Below are 18,033 nucleotides of genomic sequence, written 5' to 3'. Positions count from 1 at the left end.
AAAGCAAAACAGAACATACTTAACAAAAAGATCTCGACGAATTGAGAACCTCCTCCTTATTGCACAAAACATAAACTCAGGACATGTACAGACGAATAAAACAAGCTCAATGGGCGAACTTATTGCAAAACTGCAATTTCTGCCAGGCAACCTTGCGGTGAAAGAGTATAATACAATACAATACAATACAATAATTTTATTTCAGACCATGTGTCCATAATTGTTAGTAACAGTATAAACTTATATACATACTATGTTAGTGGCAAAAAAAATTACAATAAAATAACCAATTACAATAATAATGAGTAAGTATTTAACTAAATATATAAGAATTATAAATTGAATAAATCCTCATTTATAATAATATAATTATAACTATTACAGCTTGTAAAGGTGAATTCTATTCGTATTTTCATAATAAATTACCTAACAAATAAGGATTGAGTGTTCATATTTAGTACTTACTAAATAATATGAGGGCTAACACCACAGAACTAACTCCGCTCCAACTTTGATGCATTTTGGCGAGTCTGAAACAAAATACATTTACATTTAGAAGGTTGTTTAAAAGTAGTTTAAAACCTATTACACACATACATAACATTACGTACATTGACCAAATTGGAGATTTCCTTTGAAAAGTTTCAGTACGATCTACTCTGAACCGGCGTGCGTGTATGAAAGGATTGATGAATGTGGAAGGGAGAGAAGTATGGCAGGATCGAAGCAAATGGAATTCCATAGTCTCTGCTTACCCCAAAAACCTATTTTCTATGGTTGACGAGGTGCGAATAAAGAACATAAAATTCAACCCATGATTTTTGTATTATTTACTCGTGATTAGGGAAACTCACAAAGAGAAAATTAAAATCGAGAAGAATTGTTTCAATCCGGGTAAAAATTGAGATCGCAAAGGACGATGAGTCAAAACGTCCCCCGTCCACCAACAGACTCCAGACATGCGAGTATTTTATTCGAAGCATCTTAGCAAGTTGATATTTTTGTTTTAAGTATTCTTTTTACTTCTTCTTTGCGAGTCGATGGCGATCGAAGCTAAATTTTTGCTGACCAATAATTGGCCACGCTTACGGCATTGTCAGTGGCTTCGTACAGGTCTTCAATAGTGCAGGTGTTAGGGCACTTAGGACAGCACAAAAGGTGAGCCATAGTTTGTGGTGATACTCCACACTCGCAATCATCGCAACCATCAACTGTTATGTGTGTATATTTTAATGTTGTAAATGTATATGTGTGTCGTAGATTTTACCTACATAAACTTTTTTCTTTTTTTTCTTTTTCCTGTTTTCTAAGCCCCACGGATTTTGAAGTTAAAACTACTTTTCAAATGTCAATTCGAATACCTACCCAATCGAATTATTATGATTGCGTATGGCAGACAAAAATAAAATATCCTGCGTGGATCATATATCCAGCTTAAGGTCCCCTAGCCAAGTGTCTACCGCATCCGTCACACAATGCAGCCCGGCTATGCCACCTAGGAAACGGTGTAGATGGCACTCGTTCACTATGTGAGATACGGTTTGATCCGGGTGACCACATTAACAGTATGGCGACTCCTTTAAGCCCCATTTATGCAGGTGATGCTTCGACTTTCCATGGTGGGTCCTACACCGGTCCCACGCGGAGGGTCCCTGGAACGAAAAATCTGGATCCGACTGAACCCATTCGAATGAATCATTCACATTCGCCTATCACTACTACATAGGAAAACATGAATAAACAACAGTTCCCGAGAAAAGTGATTAGGGTTGCTAATAAGCATACTAATAAAATCAATCCATAATTAACCACAGCACAGAAGCCAGTCGTAAAAATTGTATGAGTGTTACCACAAATCATTACACTTAACGCATAATAAATAATTCATACAATGTTGCCGGAACGAATTCTATTATAGTAAGATTATTTGTTTTTACAAGCATTTTAATAGGCTTTAATAGGCATATCTTTGTGGTTACGCGCATGCGCAGTTATCTCGGCTCACGTGTCGGATGTGCGATGTTGTTATTGATTAATAATTAGTAATAATAATTATTATTGTTGTTAGATCTTGATGATGGATTAGGATTGAGACTAATCAAGTTGTTGATTGGCTTAAGATTATTTTATTGTAGTTTTTCTTTTTTATATAAAGGTACCTCGGTATACCTACTACCTATCTACCGCCAATGAGTAACTTTCCAGGCTACGTTCACCAAAAACAATATAGATGGCGTTGTTCAGTTTAAATCAAATTCAAATCCAAAAATATCTTTATTCAGTAGGTAACATAGTTACCAGCCTCCGTGGTTTAGTGGTTAGAGCGTTAGGCTCAGGATCTGGAGGTCCGGGTTCGATTCCCGATGGGGACATTGTCGAAATCACTTTGTGAGACTGTCCTTTGTTTGGTAAGGACTTTTCAGGCTTGGATCACCTGATTGTCCCGAAAAGTAAGATGATTCCTTGCTTTGGAGGGCACGTTAAGCCGTTGGTCCCGGCTATTAGCCGTAAAAACACCTCCACCAACCCGCAGTGGAGCAGCGTGGTGGAGTATGCTCCATACCCCCTCCGGTTGATTGAGGGGAGGCCTGTGCCCAGCAGTGAGACGTATATAGGCTGTTTATGTTATGTATGTTATGTTAACATAGTTACACTTTGAATCGTCAATTTTTATATAACGAACGTCTCATCCGCCTAAAACTAGCGAGCGAGAAGCTGCAGTAGTTTTAGGCGGATGAGACGTTCGTATAGCCGGGGAAAAGAAGCTGCATGAAAAACTTCGGCACAGTGCCCTAGACGTTATTTAAAAAAATAGACATAAAATATTTTTATACATACATACATAAACTCACGCCCGTAATCCCTAATGGGGTGGGCAGAGCCACAAGTAATCAAAGACAACTTGCAGCCACTGTTGATACGAAGTCCAAAGATGGATATGATGAACCTTATGGTGATAAGGGATCAGCCTATCGCCCATAACATTAGTCCATCATGTTAGATGACACAATCCCTCTGTCGGTTTTTACGACATGCCCACATAACATGACATGCATATTTTTATACAATTGAGTAATTTAGCTGCCTAATATCAGTTCTCACACAGTTTAACTGTGATAATTACCTATTTTTCATTACTCGGGTACATAATTATACTAAAATACAATTTAATGGCAGATGCATATTGTAAAAATAATTGCTGCTTGATATTTGGTCCTAAATGTATAGAATTATGTTGCTTCTCTTTAGTTTGATCAAAATATAAATCGGTTGAAGATGTGACATACCCATGATGGAACATACCCTGGATAGTCCCTTATTAAACTCGACCATTATAGACGGTGATATGACCTATCACGTTCCGGGTGAGAGCCTTCAGCGCCCCCCATTTGTCCGGCCAAGTAGTTAATGCCATCTGCGGCAAATCTACAATAAATCACCACACTGCAAGCTCGCAGGGAGCGTGGAGACTTAATAGAGACATACAAAATCTTAAACAGTTACTATGACGTGGACAACTTTGAAGCACTATACTTGTTCAATCATAACACCAATCTAAGAGGTCATACGCTCAAACTCTGTAAAAGAATTTCAAACAACAACCCCCATAAGCATTTCCTGACTAACAGAGTAGTAACAGCGTGGAACGGGCTGCCGCAGGACGTGGTCTCCGCTTCTAGCATCAACACCTTCAAAAACAAATTGGACAATTACCATAAAACAGAGAAAGGAAAACACAACTGAATAGTTGAATACATATATAATTATAATTTGAATATTAATAATAATAATAATCACGTCAAAAAAAACCTATCACGTTGGTTTAACTGAAAACTTGGTGAAGCGAAAGGAACTTAGTTCATCAGCTTCAAAAAATCTCCAACATTACAACATTTCCGATGTATGCATTGAGTTTAAGTCCTTAAAGTGACAACTTTCTACATTGGACCTAGGCCAACAGAAAACATGTTGAGTTAAGCTAACTGATGCAATACTTCGGAATGTAAAGAACGCATAAACAGTTACGTATAAATTGTTGACATACTTGGTTGAGAACTACTAAAAACTTGATTGAGACTAAATATATATTTGTACATTTTTATTCCATTAGCTATAGATCCATAGATCATGGATTTCTACTTACTTCGATCCTGACACAGTTCTAATGCTTCCTCCACATTCATCAATCGTTTCATATCCGCGCCCAAGTTCAGAACTGCTATATTTTGTAACATACATACATATAATCATGCCTATTTCTCATAAAAGCATGCAGAGACTATGGAATTCCATTTGCTTCGATCCAGACACACTTCACACATTCATCAACCGGTTTACAGTAGATCGTACTAAAACTTTTTTAAGGACATCTCCAATAACGCTCTCCGTGATACAGTGGTTAAGCGTTGGGCTCACGATCCGGAGGTCCCGGGTTCGATTCCCATTATATGTATTTAGTATTTAGCATAAAGCTAAATACATAATATAACATAGCATCACACCTATATCCCGTAAGATAGGCTTCGCCTAGTATTTAGATAGGTACAGTAAATACCCACTCCTCGCCAGCTATTTTCAAATAAGCTTCATGTAATAGGGAGCGAGCTACAGTAAACCGAGTATAAACCTCAATTTTGTCGCAATATTGGATCACAGATAATTGATAACAGAATGTGGTTTTCAGGATTTGTACCCGGTTAATAGCAATAGGCTCGCAAGCCTGTTGCTTGAGTTTGAATTCATTCAAACATAAGCCGGATTCAGCCCAAAAAAAAGTATATAAGAACTACTTCAGACATTCCGAACGACATGTTTCTTTACAAAGAACTCAACGACGGGTAATTGGTACTGCTTTTAGAAAAAATAATTTATTTTGTGTGAGAGAAGTAAAACATACTATTATTCATATTATTTTGCCTTGCAAGCATAATATTATTGTTTCATTCAAGACTTTTCTCGAGGCTATGAAAAGTTTATAACTTAATAAACGAAAACCAGAACAAATACAACATAAGTATAAGCTTCGTATTTCAAAATGGCGCATAGCTTACAGTCAAGTCGAAAAGTTAAACAGCATTAACTTATTTAAGTGAGTATTATTTTAGACGGTACGATTTGACACAGCGCGTTTACGATACGATATTAAAGACGTGTTACTACAAGTAAGCAGTCCAAGCCAGTAACCGGCAAGTAAAGGGCCTATTTCACCACCCAATCCAGAAATCAAAAATCAAATAAAAAAAAAATCAAAACAAACAAAAAAAAATTAATATCATTGATTGCTTTCTTAGATGAATTGCTTCGATGTGGCCATTTTAACCTCCCAGATATGTTTATACAAGTAGCGTTTTCCGAAGTCGCCAAATGAAAAAAAAAAATCGCTGATAAGTACATAACAATGTTTCCATTTACAAATCAAAGGTATTAAGTTAAAGAATACTTTGTATCAAACGGGAACGAACGATAATTCCCTGGAATTTAGTTACTAACTTTACTGAAGAACAATTTTTGCTCATTTTCAAGCTTATTATGAAACACAAATTATGATCAAAGTTAACGAAACATTCCAGTACTTATAAAGAAAACACTGTGCACTTGGATTCAGAAAATTAATGGGTAAGTAGCTAGGTGTCGCCCGCGGCTATGTTCGCGTGGAATTTGGTAAGTAAGTGGGTACTGTAATTCCCTTACAGAGCCTGATAAGTGCTCCAATCCGACCTTGGAAAGTACACACCTTGTGGTTGGAAAGTACTGTAAGCCGACCTTGCACAGTACTCCACCTGGTCCCCAGAAAGTATCCAAATCCAACTCTGGAGAGTACTTCAATCCGACCCCTGGAAAGTGAACTTTCCGTCCGCCTTTTGATTAAAATTATTCGATAATATTGACGTCTTTTATAAAACAAGAAAGGAAATCTAAAAACTAAAATTGCGCCACAACGTAGACTTTACCCGCCCGACATTAAAACTAAAAAAACATGTCGAAATGTGACCTTATATAAAAAAAACGTAAACAAAACCGAGTCACATGACATGTGCATCGCGATCTCTGTAACGTTCCGTTGAATGACCTCTGAACGTATTCTGAATATTAAACGCGATGTCGTAACAAGGTTGTTGCGATCGTGATGTCAGAGAGGCGCGCTTACTGTTGGTATGAGGAAGATTGTCGACAATTTGGAGGACACATCCGTATACTGTTATACATACTAATATTACATTTATACAGACAGAATGGGCAGAGCCACAAATGATCAGTAAAATAACCCACAGACACTTATGATATTCAATCTACTGTATACTGGATGGTAATAGATTAGGTTTGGGCCCGCAACATGGGGTAAGCATTCATATAGAATTTTATTCGTCAGAACAACAGTACAAATGTCAATATATGCTAAGAATGTCATAATATAAAACTATAATCTCAAACGCTTGTCATTGAGTTTTGCTAATAATTGTGTATCTGTAGGTGGCAAGTGCGCCTGCCAAGTCGAGCAAAAACAACGGGACGCTGCGCCGTATCATCATTTCCTTGAAGCCATTCATGGCATTTTCACCCAATGTGATTACATTATGGAGAAGCTTGAATTTAAAACTGGTTTTGTCTAGTCGCGCGAAAATTACGGCTAATAATTAAAATCCCGCATGAGGAGCTTGGTGGCGCAGCGGTAAACGCGCTCGGTCTGCGATTGTTGAAGTTAAGCAACTTTCGCAAAGGGCGGTCATAGGATGGTGACCACAAAAAAAAAAGTTTTCATCTCGAGCTCCTCCGAGCTTCGGAAGGCACGTTAAGCCGTTAGTCCCGGCTGCATTAGCAGTCGTTAATAACCATCAATCCGCACTGGGCCCGCGTGATGGTTTAAGGCCCGATCTCCCTATCCATCCATAGGGAAGGCCCGTGCCCCAGCAGTGGGGACGTTAACGGGCTGATGATGAATTAAAATCATTCGTCTGCATCAGAATAAGTCGCTCGCTTCTAAAGTATATGATTACATCAAACGGCGATGTATGTCAATGACGTTTGCCGCCATTACGCGCAAACAGCTGATCGCATAGTTCCAATGGTTTCGACTTTTTATAATAGACGTAGTGATTCATCTCTGACATTGAGAGTAAATTAGCGAGTCTTTGTTGTAGAATAGAGATGTCGGATGTGAGTAGGTAAAAATACAGTCGTGTTTTTAGGTACTATTGAGAATTTGTTACTAGGTTCGCGTCTACTCAAGTAAGTGATGGTACGGTCCAAAATGGAACAAGCCGACTTAGATAAGCTGTTACATTTCGAAGTATTAAGCTGAAAGCACAGCGGTAGAGCTAAGTAAGGGTAAGGTAAACTAAGTACCTCACCCGCCTCTGTCTTAGTCTTCAACCGTATGAGCATCAGACGGCACACACACAAATGCGCGTGTCTGTGTAAAACGAGGTTTTTTGTATAAAGTGTCCGGGGTGTGACAGTAGGTACTATACAGGATGTTTTAATTAGTGCCATCACAGATGATACCCGAAGTAATGTGTCAATGGGACGACCTACACTTCAATGGCGAACGATAGTTGTTTTCATTGTCTGTGCCTCAAAGACGACTTGTAATTAGAGGTTGTTAAGAACATAATTTTGGTTATCAACAAGGACACAAGTACTTTTCTTCAAAATTTTCCTAAAATGGGGAATACCTGCATCAACATTGAGTCCGCTTACCTGACCTGAAAAGACAGGTCCAGAATTAAAAATACCATTAGAAAATATTTTGTATTGTGTAGTCTCAGTATCTTAATCTTACATATTGTAAGATTACACAATAGTATAGTACAGTACAATACAATTTTTTCTAATGGTATTTTTAATTCCGGACCTGTCTTTTTTACAGAGAGATTTTTAGATTTTTTAAATGTCTCATAAAGCGTCATTGGGTGCAGCTACACATACGGAGGTGAGGTTATTTTATTGTAATTTTTTTTTTGCCACTAACATAGTATGTATAAGTTTATACTGTTACTAACAATTATGGACACATGGTCTGAAATAAAATTATTGTATTGTATTGTATTTATTTGAGTATTTTTCTAATTTGATTTAGTTTTAACTTAATTTAATTTTACAATTGTATTTTGTTGATTTTGGAATTTTAATTTTTGAATTGTAATTTTAATTTTATTTCTAATGTAAATATGGGTTACATGCCTGAAATAAAATGATTTTATTTATTTATTTATTATTTATAAACTAAAAACTCATATATGTATATAATAACTCATTGATAATAATATCAATCTATCTATCGGTTTTAACGACATCCCCCATTTTATTCCCTCCCGCAGACCAGAATAGAAGGAAATTAAAAATCATCATCTCCCTATTGAGAAGGGAATGTTAGGTTGGTTTGGACACGTAGAGCGGATGAAGGATAATAGGATTGCAAAAGCGGTATATAAAGCGAAAGTTGATGGTAGGGCTGGCAGAGAAAGACCGAGAAGGACTTATGATGACCAAATTGGAGATGTCCTTAGAAAAGGTTCAATACGATCTACTCTGAACCGGCGTGCGTGTATGAAGCGATTGATGAATGTGGAGGAAGCAAGAGAAGTGTGTCAGGATCGAAGCAAATGGAATTCTATAGTCTCTGCTTACCCCGGTGGGAAATAGGCGTGAGTTTATGTATGTATGTATCATCTCCCTAACATTATCCCGTTTTACACGGGGTCCGCTTACCTAACCTGGAGATTTGACAGGTCCGAAATTGAAGGAAATTAAACCATTAGAAAATATTCTGACAACAAAACGCAAAAATGTGTTTTCCTTACAATTCACGACTCTACTCGCCCCAGTAATAATTAATATCGTGAGATTTATGTAAATAATAGTTATTTTTTTAAGAGTCTATAAAGTTGAAGGTTGCGTTTAATCAATTTTAAGGCATTATTCAAGGTTCAAGTATTAGATTAGTGTAAATTATATATCATTTTATGTTTATATTATTACAGATTTGTTCTTTAATAAATTATACCTTAACGATATAACGATATTTTAATAATCATGTAATTTTCCTCGACATTTTAAAGGTAGGTAGATAATTTAATATGCTCGAATTGGACAAAAATTCTGGCAGTAAGGCCAAGCGCGCACTACGACTATTTCGCCGCGCGGCAGAAAAGAGCAGCAGCATAATGTCGCACTGTAATACTGCACCGCTGCGGTGGCTCTGCCGTCAAGTGCGCGCAATACAATTTACTGTTTGGTACAGAATTACAGTGCGACATTATGCCGCTGCTTATTTCTGCCGCGCGGCGAAAAACTCGTAGTGCGCGCCTGGCTTAGGGCCCAAAGTTAATGTCTGGAAAAGAAAGAAAAAGGCTCAGAGCTTACCAGTTTTAAAACATAAGTACTTGATTTTAATTATAAATGTGACGTAACCTCTATGTGACGGAGGCTTTAGAAGTTTCCGTATGACGAAACCCTTATTTTGGCGTCGATATGCCGCTCGTCATAGCGAGGTCGGCTGGTAAAAATTTTCAAATAAAAATTTGACATTTATTTTACAAGGTCTATGGGCAGCCACTTATCCAACCCTAGCATTATCCCGTTTTTCGATTCTGGATTCGTACATCAAAGTGAGAGGCAAGCGTTCTACCAACTGGGTCCTAACCAACCACGGCTTTTATGGCACGGCGTCTATGGGCAGCCACTGACATACTATAAACGAATAGACTCACATTCGCTGAGGAGATTTTCTGAAAAAGCTACCGAACCGTGTTGTAAATACGTATACATGAAGTTATGTGGATAGTATAAGTTCGTTCCCTCTAATTAAGATGTTATGGCTGTTCAAATAAAGTGCAATATCGCTGTATAGTCACGTTTCGGTTACGAGACAAGATTCGCCGCGGACACTTTTTACAGAGATTGCATGTCTATTTGTTACGGGGTATATGGGCAGCGCGTACATCATTTCCATGGTATAGTGACGACCTTTTAATCTTCAATAAAGGCTTCAAATATGCATATAAGTACATAAGAACACGCCTATTTCCCATACTACGATTCTAACACACCACTAAAGAAAGGTTTTTCATCATAAAACAAGTGACAAATGTTATCCTCCTAGACAGACATGAAGACCACGTGAATGCCACGACATAGACTAAAGGGGCTGATGTAAACAATGCTCACTTCAAGCTCGATTCAAGCTCGCTCCAAGCTCGTATCGATGCAAGTTAGAGAGTGTCCCTTTTATAGTAGTATTCATATTTATGTATTCCATTATTTAACAAGGAGAAGGAAGAACATCCTAAAAACAACAATTCATTAATTTTCACGCGCCATCGCTTGGAAAAATACAATGTCTCTAGCAAGGCTACTACCAAGGCTAGTTAATTGAAGTTTCCTATAGAAACGTGTTCGGTTTGATTGAGGAAGAAACAAGACTAAATTTAGAAATAAATTTGTGAGTAAGTAATGAATAAATGAGTCTCTATGGTCCTGTGGTTCACAGCAACCAATTAGTTATTAATTTATCTAAGTGCAGTTTTCACTAACACAGTTGGCTCGACCATTACACACGGCCATACGGCTGACACATATCACGTTGGTCTAACAGAGAACTCGGTGAGGTGTAGGTACTGGGTACTTAGTTCATGTTGCGATGGATATACTTCTGTCTACCCCAATTGGGATATAGTTGTGAACTTATGTTTATGTTACGTTACGAGTGTAAAGCCGGAGTTTCCAATGACGCGGAGATGAGCGGAGAAGAGCGAAGATGTGCGAATTTAACCAATCACAGCGTTCGAGAGAGCTAAAAACAAAGACGCTCTGTCACTCTCTCCCTCACGGTGTTTGGTCGATTCCTGCACATCCCGCTCATCTCCGCACAGCTCCGCGTCAATGGAAACGCAGCCTAACGATCTCAATCTCTCAGATTGGCTTGCTCCTGTCCACTAACTTTATGTTCTGGCAGGGTCTGACAGAGTATATATGTCGTGGCCAGATCTTAGAATTGATCATTTCATGATGTGCTCGATCATTTCATGAAATGGTCATATTTCATGAAATATAATATCACACGTTGGCCACATCATGATATAGTTTGGCCAAATCAATGAACATAAAACGTTTAACAATATGAGCAACTAAATGCATGATTAATTCATGATATGTCCAAACTTTGGCAAATCATATCGTAAAATTAGTAACATTATCCACCGGTGGCGCTGGTGTCGATTATACTTAAAACTTTATTGATATTATAATCGATGAACCCATAATAGGTACATCATTTTGAACCTAAGAAATTAATGGACTATTTTTTTATTACTCCACATAGCATGGACACCGCCTACATTAACGATATGGACAAAGGTTGATTGAAATATCATTGAACGTTAAAACACATACGAGTAATAACGGGTTCTTACCGCGTTTAAAGTAGAGATATGAGACTCCCACTCCAGAGAGTCGGGTAAGAACCCGTTATTATGTGTTTTAATTATGGTCAACTTAAGTTGGCTATTTCATGAAATATGAACATTTCAAGAAATGGTCGAACACATCAATTCTACGATCTGGCCACGACATATATTTCAACCAACATGAATGTGAGTTACAGAACAAGTAGGTATGCGATATTCCCTGCGACCATCGAGTATCATACCTGTAATTAAACCTATCCATTCCTTTTCTTATTGTTTTACATCCGTAAACAATGAATCGTTAATGGGTTTTTACTTTTATTAACGGCAATAAACAAAATATACCATAGAATGCTCCATGACTCATCATTCCTCTTACTCTCCGAAGGTCGGATGGTAAAAAAACATCGGCTAAATGTACCAAAACTTTTTCAACTTAGTTCTTTGGATATTTTGACCAATTATATGACTTCATTCATTGTAATTTGTCTTTAATTTGGAATTACCGTGATGGCTGTACTTTACCTTTTCATTCGCTAATTAATTTTTTACTAGTGGTTTAAACCCATGAACATATTTAAGGAATTTAATCACTCTAGTCCTATGGTGTACTGACTTACTGCTCAAACGGGGATCTTCAACGGAAAATTCTACTTCATATTAACTCAGAATCATGAGCTGAATCCGACTCATGATTCTGAGTTAAGCTGGGGTTCGACTTTATAAGAATTCACGTTTGGAGCCGTGTTGGCCCAGTTGTAGAAAGCTTGCCTCTCACTTTGAGGTCGCAGGTTCGAATCCAGCACAGGTACACCAATGATTGTCGAATTTGTTTTCGAATTCACGTTAGGATAATAAATGATTATCACGTGCTCAGCGGTGAAGGAAAACGTCGAGAGGAAATCCACATTCCCGAGAAATGCACTTTCTGAGATACATGTGACCTGACCTGTATTGGGCTGGTTTTTCCTTCGCGGGTTGGAGGGTCAGATAGGCAATCGCTTCTGTAAAAAACCTGACCTGTCAAATGTTCAGGTTAGGTAAGCGGACCCTGTGACAAATGGGATAATGCTAAGGAGATGATGATGTTTGGATCATGAATAATTAACATCCCGTGGTTTTCAGGATTTGTGCCTGGTTAATGGCAATATTACATAGCTGGCGAGGAGTTGGTGTAAAATATACAACCTCTGTCTGCTCCTTCGGGGATATTGGCGTGCTTAAATCAGTGCACTCATCATCATATTATGATTACAATAAGCGACCCTAAATGAGCATTTCGTTATGCTAAGTCGACAATTTTCCTTTATTTTCAAGTTCATTTTGTCACGGCAGTCAATTAGTACAACAAACAAAGTATGGAGTCGTAAAACTTACCTGTACAAAGTAAATGACATTTCAACAAATAATTATTTGCAGTACAAAAGTGAAATGATCTCATTATGTGACACGTTTTATTGGTCGTTACCGGAGTGTGGAACATTTGTATATTTTGTTTACATTCTATAGGTGTCTTGTATTGTAAAGTAGGTTATTATTGCGAAGATTATACTTAAAAATTTCATTAAGCACGTTGGGAATTTTAACAACTTGAATACCGAGGGAGTTGTTAGTCAACGACAACTTGCAACCACTCTTCATACGAAGTCCAAAGATGGATTCGATGATTTTTATGGCGGTAAGGGATCAGCCTATAGCCTATAACAATTGCCCATCATATTAAAAACACAATCCCACTTTCGGATTAACGACATGCCCGGATATTAGCAGCTAAACGTCTCCTATGTTTACCATACATACGTACATAAACTCATGCCTATTTCCCACCCAGGTAAGCAGACTTTGGAATGTCATTTGCTTCGATCGAACTAAACCTTTTCTAATGACATCTCCAATTTAGTCAATGTACGTCCTTCTAGGTCTTCCTTTGCCAGCCTAACCAACAACCTTCGCCATATATACCGCTTTCGTAATCCTATTATCCTTTACCAAACCAACCTACTCGTAAGAACTCCTCAATCTTAGACGCTACATCATCTTTCACACCATATCCCTCGCATATCACACTGTTTCTCACTCTGTCACTTAATTTAACACTGCAGATTTTATGTTTAAGTATTTCACTGGTTTTTGTATGACCCAGCCGCTGCATTTTAAACAATATTACACACGGAAATCAAGCCAAACTATCTTTGGCAAATGTAGTTAACAAAATAATTTTAACCATTAAGCCCAGTGGGACCACTATATTTTGCAAGATAGTGTAAAATAATTTTAATATACCTACATATTTTTGAGCGAATTTATTCACGATTGAACCATTGGGAAATATCATGTGTACTAGCATGGTATTTCCCAATGGGTCAATCAGTAAAAAATAATGAATGAATACGAATAATCTTTATTGAATGAGAGTTTAATAAGACGTTCTATTACTACAAATTAAAATATAATATAAGAAAAACTAAACTACTTTGCTCAATGGAGCAACCACATTTTGTTTTTGAAAAATGGGATAGGAAGGATATTCCTAAATTGAAATGAATAAAAAATACAAAAAAAATGTATTAGTTCGATTCCTAAATTATCTGAAACGGGAAATGATAGTAACATGTTGCTTATCATCCCGGTCATTGACCGATCAACTGGACCAAGATACTTTAAATCGAAGAATTAAACTTTATAGAGATAAAAGTTGAAGAACAATCTAAGTAGTATAGCGAGTAACATAAACGCGCCACCTATTGGTGCCAATCGCGCGCCAAATAAGCGTACTGTCCACCCGCCCGCTCGCTACAGCTCGCCATAGTTTTTTTGTTAATTTGTTTATTCACCGATATACTTACTTTACAATATCCTTTACTTTATAGTTTAAACCTTCTTGGATAGAATAATTAAATAACTAAACAGTGCAGTGTTTTTATTTGAAGGACGGCTATAGTAGTTAGTTTAGTTTTCCTAAATTATATTTTAATTTATAGTAATAGGATGTCCTATTAAATTCTCATTAAGTAAAGATTACTTGTATTCATTATTTCTTTTTCTGTTTTTTGCCTCCGTTAACCTACTAATGATTACAAGTTTAAGGATAGCTATTTTTGCATACTAGACTGTAAGCCAAATAGGCAAAAACTGGTTTTATAGTAAATTTAACATCTGCAAAACCTTATTTAATGCGAATAAATAATTTTGTATTTAACTTTATGCTTAAATTGAGTTATTATTAAAATACTGGCCCTGATTCCTTCAGACACATCCTAAAGGGAAGGGACGGATAATTCGCAGCTGTCAATTTTAAAATGAATTAGTAAATGAATGATTAACCCAAGCGAATCAAATAGGCATCTCACTATGCAACCCGTTAGACGTGTGCTGTCAACTATCGGGTTATTCGGCGCTGTAAAATTTTGAGACGATTGTTTAAATTTCTGTTTTAAATTGACGTGTGTTCCATAAACCTTATGCCTGTCAATTACCCGTCCCTTTCCTTTTCGGTGGATAAGAAAATGACGGACAAAACTTAAAATAAAATAATAAAATTACCTCTAGATGGTGTTTACTGGAATCAGCACAAATATTAAAATACTGTTTGTTTATTTTACGATACCACATTGATTACATCTTTCCGGTTAAGTACCACTGTGCGCGTCAGTCATGCGGCGATACATTATAACTGTCGGTCTCTGCCCAGTGGGTCGGTGCATTTGCAAAAAATAAAATTAAAAAAAAAGTGGGAAAAAGTGCTATATTCTCCACACTCGGTCGACGATGAACGGGAGACTAGCACTCGTATAATGGGTGTATTGTTGTAATAATCTGGAATCAGCCATTGCCACTAGTTTTACACATGCGCTTAAGTTTTTAATGACTGAATGAGGTAGGCTGTCAAATATGGCTGGCACCTATACGATACATCCTAACAAAACGACTTTAAGTATAACCTCAAAATGAACGTCAATATAGAGCGAACGATAATGAGCGTTATTATATGCTTGTTTTCCCGGTCATGTCGTAAAATCCGACAGAGCGATAGTGATACTTGTTACGAGTATGATATGCTGTAGTTATACACATGCGCTAGTAACACAATTTACATTGGTTATTTATTTACACTGGGGTTAAAAAACAGTATAGAATGCTATTGGTTGATCCTTTCTGCAACTCACTGTTTCACTCACTGCTTCACTATGCAAATCCTATCGGGATGACTACAGTGATTACCTAAGCCACCAGATGTAAGTTTTTTTTTTACCTGACTTATTGTAGGTTTGCCGCAATGGCATTAACTACTTGGCCGGACGAGATATAAGCATACCACTTGCTTCTGTACTAGATACAAACTTAAAAAAAGTCTACACTGGATTATTTATTACCTAAAGAATAAATAAATGTAATTCCAAACTAAAAAAAGATCTGCTTAATATACTTAAATTAGTTCATCACGAGTGATGTACCTTTGACTTCTCCAATCGAGAATATAGTTGTGAACTTATGTACGGGTATGTTAATGTTAAAAGAAAAAAAAAAAACATACTTATAATATTAAGTGTGGTGTTAAGAGTCTCTTTGTAATTATTTCTTTTTATTTTGGTGCAATAAAGTGTATTTGTATTGTATTGTTTTGTATTGTAACAAGTAACCAGCCACATAGTGGTCTATCACGTGAGAAATGTCAAAATTCGTCTGTCGGTTTTTACGACATGCCCGGGAAAATAAGCAGCTGAACGTGTTCAGCTCAGTAAATACGACCAAACAAAATTGTCAAATAAATCAGACCAAACCTGCAGTGTTGCCATATATTACAGTATCAATAAATATTACTTTGTGGTCCGTAGTTTGGTAAGGACATTACAGGCTGATCACCTGATTGTCCGAAAGTAAGACGATCCATGCTTCGGAAGGCACGTTAAGCCGTTGGTCCCAGTTACTACTTACTGATGTCAGTACTTAGTCGTTACATGAGTCATGTCAGGGGTTGTGGCGGCTCAATAGTAACACCAGGTTTGATGAAGTTGGTAATCCACCTCACAATCCACACGAAGAAGAAGAAATGTTAGAAATGTCAAAATTCGTCTGTCGGTTTTTACGACATGCCCGGGAAAATAAGCAGCCGAACGTGTTCTAAGTTTAGCTCAGTAAATACGACCAAACAAAATTGACAAATAAATGTTGCCATCTATTTCAGTATCAATAAATATTTAATTCCATGTCACGCAGGGTCTTCTAAGGGTCAGGCCACGTCCCGACATGATTTATAGACCCAAACGTGACCCTGACACGACATTAAGTAATTCTTCTAATGATGCGGTAGATAAAAAATTCTGTTTCCAGTTCATGACCTATTTAGACTATTTTAAATGATTTTTACTTTTATAGCAACCACCCGTGCATAGAAACTTACAACTAGAATTTAAATGGTCAGATAGTTTCGATTTAATTTCTCTTTCGCAAATTGTTGCCTTATAGCGAAAAAATAAAAATGTTTTTTTTTTGAAAAATCAGATTCTGTTGTGATTTTCTTCAACAAAGCCTCTATTTCTTTTTCTATTATAATTTTAATCCGGGTTAAAAATACCAAAAAATTTTACCTAGTTTTAAACTAGCTAATCACACTGGAGTTGTACCTACAAGTGTATTATAACTTCTGCCTAAGGTTGTGTGGAAGAGATCCTTTGCCCACCTTAGAATAAGTTTGTCTTGAATGTTTTATTTATACTATTATCTATCTTTGTTTTTTATTTTTATATGACTTACAAGTATTCCTATGTTGCGCTATCCCGCTATATTATTATAATATTAAGTATCTACTATGCTAAGGTTGCCTGGCAGAGTTGCTACTTAGCCATAAGGCGGCATATAGCACTCTTTCTCTTTTATTCTGTATTTCCTGTTTGTGCAATAAAGTATTTTGTTATGTTATGTTTATGATTCCATGCTTTGGCGGGACGTCAACCCGTTGGTCCCGGTTATTAGCCGTAAAACACCTCCACAAGTGGAGCAGCGTGGTAGAGTATGCTCGATATCTCCTCTAGTTGATTGAGGGGAGGCCTGTGCCCAGCAGTGGGACGTGTTATGTGTATCGCTATACTACACCGATAGTCATAAAGCAGCGAACTCAATACATAATAAATAAAATATGTGCACGTAGTTAGTTTACACGGACTTACATTATCGCTGTATGTTTGTAGAATATTAATGACATTACCGGATCTGTTTGCCTGGCTGCATTTAAAATTAACGAACTTAACAGGATATCGATTTTTTCAAACTATTTTTTATATAAAATACCTACGTGTTTGAGGTTTTAATGACCGAATGAGATGAGGTAGGCTATTAAATATGGCTGGGACCTGTACGATACATCCTAACAAAACGACGAATTTAAGTATCAAATAGAGCGAACCTTTAATGAGCGTTATTATATGCTTGTTTTCCCGGTCATGTCGTAAAGTTCGACAGAGCAATTGTGATGCTTGTTATGATAGGCTGATCCCTTGTCACCATTCATCACTCCATCATCACATCCATCTCAAGACTTCGTATCAACAATAGTTGCAGACTGTCCTTGATTACTGGTGGCTCTGCCTACGGCCTCCGTGGTCCAGTGGTTGAGTGTTAGGCTCACGAG

General features: G+C 37.1%; 1 protein-coding gene and 1 non-coding gene across 5 annotated transcripts in view; one reads left to right on the top strand and one right to left on the bottom strand.

Annotated features, from left to right (window-relative positions):
- Positions 1–18,033, bottom strand: part of LOC126377517 (uncharacterized) — a 136,428-nt gene that overhangs the window by 73,339 nt on the left and 45,056 nt on the right. For all 4 annotated transcript variants that reach the window (XM_050025289.1, XM_050025290.1, XM_050025291.1 and 1 more), the window contains one exon: positions 466–530. In XM_050025289.1, the coding sequence (XP_049881246.1) occupies positions 466–530 (65 nt within the window). The remainder of the gene's footprint in view (positions 1–465; positions 531–18,033) is intronic.
- Positions 2,301–2,372, top strand: Trnal-cag (transfer RNA leucine (anticodon CAG)). Its single transcript has one exon. It is a non-coding gene; the product is annotated as a tRNA-Leu (tRNA).

This window comes from Pectinophora gossypiella, chromosome 23 (assembly GCF_024362695.1).
Source record: "Pectinophora gossypiella chromosome 23, ilPecGoss1.1, whole genome shotgun sequence".
NCBI classification, from domain to species: Eukaryota; Metazoa; Arthropoda; class Insecta; order Lepidoptera; family Gelechiidae; genus Pectinophora; species Pectinophora gossypiella.
This window is presented reverse-complemented; position numbering and strand designations above follow the sequence as displayed.